At 37.5% G+C, this 8,278-nt stretch overlaps 1 protein-coding gene across 2 annotated transcripts in view; it reads right to left on the bottom strand.

Annotated features, from left to right (window-relative positions):
• Window positions 1-2,069: 2,069 nt before the first annotated feature.
• The window catches only part of TDRD6 (tudor domain containing 6), a 29,203-nt gene continuing 22,994 nt past the window's right edge, over window positions 2,070-8,278 (bottom strand). The window contains exons 4-6 of one of the 2 annotated variants that reach the window (XM_006149079.2): window positions 8,047-8,136; window positions 3,682-3,745; window positions 2,070-2,894 (exon numbers count right to left, since the gene is read on the bottom strand). In XM_006149079.2, coding sequence (XP_006149141.1) covers window positions 2,851-2,894; window positions 3,682-3,745; window positions 8,047-8,136 — 198 coding nt within the window. In that variant the 3' untranslated portion in view covers window positions 2,070-2,850. The remainder of the gene's footprint in view (window positions 2,895-3,681; window positions 3,746-8,046; window positions 8,137-8,278) is intronic. The other variant, XM_006149078.3, reaches the window with a different exon arrangement.

Genomic DNA, 8,278 nt, shown 5'->3' with positions numbered 1-8,278 from the left:
CATCTAACATCTTCATTTCCCAATTAATTTTATTTAACATATGTTTTAAATTCTATACATAGTGGAAGTAGAATTAAAAAAGGAGGTTAAAAAAAGGTAGCTTATAAATTTATACCTGTCTATCTCTGGGACTCTTAGAAATGTTCTTGCTTTCAAAGAGCTATGGAAATTTATACCACTCATTAGTTGAGTATATATTTGGGTCCAAGTATGGTCTTGTTCCTTGAATTCTCCATAAAGTTTAATTTAGCCTGTGTGAGCAGACAACTGTACTTAGTAAGAAAACCTGGTTACTCTTCTATAGCTACTCCTTTTTCCCAGTTAGTAAGTAACTGTGAATCCTGATTTGGCAACTCAGGCCTAAATTAGTGATTTAAGGTACAAAAGCAGTCATTCTGAGAATTTTGACTTTTCTCTTATAGCCATTCATACAGAAAATTTTTAAATAGAAAGTTTGACTAAACTTCCTTAGCTTCAAACAAGGTTTTCTATAATCTGGCCCTAATGCATCTTTTCTGACCATTTCTCCTGGTAATGCACAATTATCTCCAATAAGTCAGCAAAAATCCATCTATTCAGAATCCCAGGGGCAAGCAACATACTTCCCTACCTCACTTACTAGCTTGTCAGAGAAATCACTATGTACTATGCAAAAACATGTCATGACTTTTCTGACAACCCAGTATTTTAATACAAAACTCTCTCTACTTTTTGAATTATACTCAGTTTTTTGAGGTTCTTCATTTTTTCACTATTTCAATTAGGCTTCAGGGTCATATGCATATATCTTTTTCCTGTCTCATATGGCAAAATCTTCTTTATACTAATTTCACTAATGTCCTATTCAAGAGCACTTTTTTTTTTAAAGAAATTTTTCTTATAGGGCATGTGCACTCATCGGAGAGACAGAGACAGAAAGTGAGAACTCATGCCCCAAGGGGGATGCCCATGCCACAATCCCTTCTCCTCCATTCTCCTCTCAGGATCTTTGGCACCCATGCACACGTGCTCAATGTGTTTTGAGCCATTCGGTCTGGGACTCGAACCTCAGTCAACTTCCTGGAAGTCCAGCGACATAACTATTAGGCCATCTGCTGGTCCCCCAAGAGCAATTTTTCTTTCACAGTCCTTTGTTGGTGACACTTGCTGATTCTCAAAGGAGAAAATAACTGCTGAAAATAACCAGAAGTTAAGGTTAGAAAAATAACAACCAAGCATAGTGCATACTGAGTGTTTATTTTATTTTTATTTTTATTTGTGTGTGTGTGTGTGCTCTCCAGGCAGACAGAGAGAGAAGAGAGACAGAAAGCGAGAAATCGCCCCCCGGAGGGGGGTGTGGCCACGCTGCAATCCCTTCTCCTCCATTCTCCTCTTGGGAGCTTGGGCACACACAAACACTCGCCCAGCATAAGTTTAAGCCACTGGATCCGGGACTCGAACTGCAGTCAACTACGTGGGAGTCCAGCAACATAGCCATTACACTAACTGCTGGTCCCATACTGAGTGTTTTTTCAGGAAATATTTACCATTGGCCTGCTCCTTTTTAAGCACCTTAAATAAATTATTTCTAGTCTTAAAAATACTGCAAAATGGTCTGATTATCACCATGCTACAGGTATGGAAAGTCAGTGCTCAAAGATGGCCCATCACCTACCTGCCCAAGCCACATATCCAGTAATAAGTGACCTTGGCATATAGCTGAGATCAGTTTCCAAACGCTAAGCTCGATACTTTGCATACTAAGCCAATATACAGAACTATGTTTACAAGCAGAGGTTTGAAGTTAGATGGATCTGGGTTTGATCAAGCCTGTGAACCTTACTATTTGACCACAGGCAAGTTATTCAGCTTCTCTAAAACGTTTCTATTTTCTTAACTATAAAATATTCATAATGGTCCAGCAGGTGGTGTGGAGGTTAAGGTGCCAGGTCCCACAGAGCAGACTCCACCTTTCTGGACCAAGAGGCTTGGAAATCACACGAGGAGTGTGTGTGTGCATGCCCAAAATCCTGAGAGGAAACTAGAAGAAAAGGGATTGCAGAGTGGCCATCCCCCTTGTGGGGTGATTTCACAATTTTCCTCTTTCTTTCTGATTTTGTCTTTCTCTAGGAAGTACACACATCCTATAGCAAAAACTAAGAAACAAAAACAAAACAAATGCATATAAATCTTAGAACTGATGACTGAAATGAGAAAGTACCAAGTTTGTGATTAATATAAGCGCTAACAGGCAATATTATGCTTTCCCCAGCCCCCAGTTACAGAGAGGAGACATGAAACCACAGATATCCAATATCCTATTTCTATTTTAATAAAATGAAACCCACCACACCTTCAGGGATAAACTTTATTCAGATCTTCTGTCACATTAGAATACTTCCAAATTCAAACAGAATATTTGTCAAATGTTTAACTAGACAGATAAGGCAAACCTTCAAGATTAAAGCAAGAATTTTGAAGAAGTTATTGCTAACGAAGTCATCTTCCTAAGCAGCATCATATAATGTACTTGTCATGAACCTATGTTTTTCTATTTTAATTTAAATATTATATTCAAAAGACACAAAGATAGTATTTTTTGAAAGGTAGGCAATGTGTTAGCAAAATAACTCTTCCCAACTGGTTCGAAACTTCAGACAATTAAAATCAAAGAGAAGATCCCAGATCTATATGCAAAGCAATGTCACTATAAATACGCTGCACAAACCATCTATTCTGTTTTGACATATATAAAAGTTTTTTTAAAAATGACGACTTTCTGTAGTTTCATGCTTTTAATTTTCCCACACACTCTTTTGGTCTGGGTAGGAGGCCACTTGTTTATAAAGAGCAGCTTTTGACTGGTCATTTCTATGGATCCACAACTAATTCTCCATCTTCTCCGGACCCCTTTTCTGAAAAAAGAAGGAAAAATGTCAAGGTAAAAAAGGAATGTAAATATTATTTATGTAAGTTCTACAATGGTAAATTTAATGTTCTTTAAAAGGGAAAAGGAGGGAACAATGGATATCCTAATTACTATGGATAACTATTACTATAGATAAAACTACCTTTTTTTTAATATTTCAGTTTTCGCCCTGTACATATTCTCAAAGTTTCTCAAAAAGACCGTGAAACTGGCATAATTGCTATTTTGCTAGAATGATGTTAACAAGGCTGGTCACCAATTAGTTCTCTGTTTTCTTTGATTAGCATTTTTCACATAATCCTAAAGCTATCAAGAGCAGATTTCATTCTCATTGTGCTTCAATTCTAGAAGTCAATGTGCTATTTATGAACAAAAATAGGTAATAACCAAGAATATCCAGCAAGTTGAATCTTACCCTGTAGATAAACTAAAACTCCAAAAATAAATCCCTAGAGATTATATTTAATATACAAAGATCACTTGAATATATAAGCTAATTAATACTAGGAAAATCTTTAAATGTATGAATTTTTAAGACTCACAACATAACTTCTGAAATTTTATCAACAACCAAATTGCCTATGATATTTCAAGAAATCCTCCACTTAGTTATTTAAACACATTTTCACCTGAAGTGGGATTTTTCTTCCTCTCCTGCTAACATTCAAGGAAAATTATAAGTCATTTTTGTTTGAGAGATTCAGCCTAATGGCATATTTAATACTTGGTTATTCTGGGTGATAAAAGCATTTTGTTTTAAAAGTGCCAGTTACCTTTAATTGCGCTATCATCTGGTGACATAAAGTGAAGATCTTTTCCCACTGTATGGAGTATAGCCTAACAAAAAGAATCTTTGAGTTACTACCAATTCTTTACTATGAGTACAAAATAGTCTAAATCAGAAATAGGATCAAAGATAAATCAGAAAAAAAAGTAAACAATAAAAAGTGCATTAAAGTTGTGACAATCTGATTACACAATAAAAATCACTACAATCGTTTTTTCACACTTCAATCCTTTCTCTTCCATTTCTCTATCCGTTTGTGATCTGGGACACACAACGCACACAAACCCAGCATATTTTACAAGTTGCCCAGGCCAGAATTTGAGCTGTGTTGGCCATGTGGGATCTGACTTTCTTAACCACCAGGCAACCAGGTCAGCCCAGTCACAAGTACATTTTCTGTTCTTTGAATACTCATTTCTCTGGAACATCTTTACTGAAGCCTTCTACACAGTAAGTGTAGTCCTCTTTTTTGTGATTTTTAGTTACTAACCCCCTGATAACTCTGATGACTAGTGAAGGAAGGGGGGACAGCATTACTTTTTTGAGAGAGAGATTTTTGCTATAGGGTGTATGTGCTCACGAGAGAGAGATAGAAAGCAACAAATCAACCTCCGAGGTTTAGAGGGTGGCCACACCACAATCCCTTCTCCTCCATTCTCCTCTTGGGATTTTAGGCATACACACATCCTCACCCAGCGTGAGTTTTAAGTAGCCGGGTCTGGGGACTCGAACAGTGGTGGACTGTGGGAGTCCAGTGACATAACCATTACACCCACTGCTGGTCCCGGGACAGCATTACTTCAGGGGCTGCTATTCACACATTATTCATGACTAGCTAGAGATACTTTTTTAAAGAAAGATATCTATTTCTCCTATATTCCTCTCAATAACTAATAGCATCATGCACATGCATGATGTGGAACAAAAACTCATTAATATTCCTATGGTAAAATGAAACAGCTCAGATAAAAGTCTAAAAAATGTAATCAGAAACACTTCCCCAACAACAACAAAAATACCCTGCTCACTTAATACTTAACAATATTCTCTTTTTAAGGAACACTAGCTTACCTGTAGATGGCATCCTTATCTGAGTGCTTCCTCAAATTGGAGGAAAGGATCATTTAGATCTTATTAATAACTGAATTTTAAAAAGTTAAAGCGTTACTCAGAAGCACTTCCTATGTGTCTGCTAAGTGGCTTAATTAAACAGGAGGTGATTTACGTAGTCATGTACTACACAGTGACGGTAGGTCAACGACAAGCTGATTAGGTGTTAGTAGGCTATACTGCATTTGTGTGGGTACATGCTATGATGTTTGCACTACTGATGACACATTTCTCAGAATGTACCCCTGTTGTTAAACAATACAAGTTTGTATACTATTTTATGTCCACTTTAAATAATACTGAATGATTCTTTTCTATTTGGCAAGCATGGGTTACTCTACCCAACTAGAATCCTGTGTGTATCTGTGTATATATATTCAGCTGTAGACACTGAAAGTAATGGATGGAGACAATCAGAATGTAAAAGTTTTAGTAAATACTGATGAAAAAAAAAGGTGTAGCAGGCTGTTATTTTTGGCATGTAAGAAAAAATGGAATTAATATTTAATGATGCTTAAGAGTGAAGGACTTCAAATAATCTAAATATCTTACATTGTAGGAAAGGCTTTCCTATAGTATAATAGGGCTCATTAATGCTATGCTACTCAATACATTGCACAGATTATTAAAGGCCTTCTGGTTGCAGTCAGGAAGGAATCAGCGAGGGCTGGATGGTGGCACAGTGGTAAAATATGATGCTCTGCAAGGCTGATAAGCATGGGAAGATCCCAGCTGTGCATCTGGAGATGTCCCTGTACATGCTGAGCACATGTATATCCATGATCCAGAGCTGGCTGAGGCTGGGGGTGGATCAAGGCATCAGGACTCTGTCGGAGGTGTTCTCGCTCTCTCTCTTTCTCTCAGAAGAAATAAATAAATCATAAAAATAAAGAGGAGTAAATTGACAGTATCTGTCTTCCACTGATTACAACTAAGATTCTGGACAATACAAAAAGCAACTACTTAAAGAATCTTGAAAGTAAAGGAAACAGTTCAGTTAAGGACTAAAGTAACAATATGAATAATGACTCACACTACCAATGAGTTTCATAGGCTTTTTATTTTATTTATTTATTTTTTGTCTTTCTTTACATCTTTGTTTCCTACTTTTCATTTTTTCTTTTCTTTTTTTCTTTTTTTGGAAAGGTTTTTGTTATAGGGCGCAGGCACTGGCCAGAAAGACAGAGAGAGACAGAGACACAGAAAGTGAGAAATCACCCCCCATGGGGGATGGCCATGCCTCAATCCCTTCTCCTCCATTCTCCTCTCAGGATCTTGGGCATGCATGCACAAGTGTCCGGCGTGAGTTTAAGCCACCGGGTCTGGGACTCAAACCGCAGTCGACCACATGGGAGTCCAGCGACATAGCCATTACGCTAACTGCTGGTCCCCTATTTCCTACTTTTTTTAAGAGAGAGATTTTTTTTTTTCCCTTATAGGGCATGTGTACTTGCTAGAGAGACAGAGGAAGACAGAGAGAGAGAAAGTGAGAAATCATCTCTCAGGAAGAATGGCTATGCCACAATCTCTTCAGCATTCTCTCAGATTTTGGGCATGCAAATACATGCGCCCAGTATGAGTTTCAAGCTGCCAGGTCTGGGACTCGAACCACAGTCGGCCACGTGGGAGTCCAGCGTCACAACCACTATGCCATCTGCTGGCCCCTGTTTCCTACTTTTGATCTGAGGGTGTGTCAAATTGAAACTGCCCAGATTGGGTATTTCTAGCCAGACTTTGGAAAAAGGGTCCCTGAATACTAGAGGGTAGAGAATAGCTGGGAACACCTTTATTGTCTTCCCCTCCACTCATTTCAAACTTCTGAACCTGTCCTGGGAGTAACCTCGGTTGCTGCCTGGTGACAGCCATGGCACTCAAAAATATGAGAGAAGACCTTTCTCTGCCAGTGGAATGAGGAAAAAGGCTGTCTGTTATCTGAAGAGTAAGAGAAGTTTCCTTCATTTTCCTCTCTGCTCCTCTACAAAGACAGGCTTAGTTGAACTGCCTGATGGCACAGAGGGAAATATTGAGAGAAACAAACTTTCTCGTCAGAGGACCATAAAAAGGGGCCTTAAGAGCTAGAAAAAAAGAGGATTTAGGAAACCAGAAAGTGTGAAGGAAATCCCAGCCAGGGAGAGTTAGGAAATTTTAACCTCTGATACATGTATGAACTGAAATAAATTCCAAATCTCTCCTGAGCCATGCATATGCAGAAAAGAACCAAAAAGAACAGCAAAGTCATTGACTGCCACGTATTAGGTCATCAGAAAAGTCATGAGAAACATTTGCATAGAAAAATATGTCATGGAATATATAGACCACTGTCCAATTCCTATGCTAACCCCTGAGTGGCTTATATACCAGGCACATCTGAAAAACATAGCTAAGGCTTGGAACCTAAACTGACGTAAGAACCATCAACTACCAAAGGAGAGACAGAACTGGATGAGCCTCAGCCGGTTGATGACTTCCTCAAACAAAAACTTCACTATCCTCCAGAAGATTTTAATAGGAACCAAAGTCTTACACAATATTTAAAACATTCAAGATTTCATTGAAAATAATTCAACATATAAAAAAATAGGAAAGGCTAACCTTTTCACAAGCAAAAAGACAATTAACAGATGCAAACCCCAAGATGACCAGAGAAGGGGCCTCTGACAAAGACTGTGAAACAAGAAGTTCAAAGAGTTTAACAAACTCCCAGTGGGATGAACTCAAATGCCCAGACCCATCATAATGGCACAGAAAATGGCCTCCATATAATCTTAAATGAAGAATACAGACTATAAAACCATATGTAGACTAAATCACTTCTGTACAAAATATGCAGAAGGAACATATATTATAAACAGAAAAATTATGAAAGCCAACCAAACTGATCAACATGATTATCTTCAGATGGATATACTATAGGTGATTGTTACTTTCTCATTCTTTCATTTTGCCATATGTTCCACAATGTATACATCGAACGTGAATTTTACAAACCCTGAACAGCAAACCACTTTCACTCTTTGAACCCTAAACTGAAAAATTAAGGAATAAAACATAAATAGTTTGCCCAAAAGAACACTTTGGCATAAAGTCTAGAAACATTTATTTTGTTATTGCTGTTCTTAACTATTATTGTTACAATATTATTTTTTCTTCCTCACACCAGGACTTTGGAAATATCTTATTAAATCACCTTTTAAAATGAAGATCAATGCTTTCATGAATTACTGTTTATATAATTCCATACCTCAGATGGACTCTTATCCAATTTGGGGATGCCATTCCAGACATTCTCAGGATTCACCATCTCCTCTATACCATTTGAAAGGTTCAAAACCTACAAGAGAAATAAAAAATTTAATAAAACATGGAAAATTCCAATGAATTTATGTACCATCGCATTCCATTTCTAAAATAAGTTACTTCATAAGACAACCTGAATGATATAACTGGACTCCAATCTTATGTTTCGAACTCAT

The sequence above is a fragment of the Tupaia chinensis genome, unplaced genomic scaffold, assembly GCF_000334495.1.
Source record: "Tupaia chinensis unplaced genomic scaffold, TupChi_1.0 Scaffold000252_1, whole genome shotgun sequence".
Taxonomy (NCBI): Eukaryota; Metazoa; Chordata; class Mammalia; order Scandentia; family Tupaiidae; genus Tupaia; species Tupaia belangeri.
Note: the sequence above shows the minus strand (reverse complement) of the source record. Positions and strands in the feature narration are given on the sequence as shown.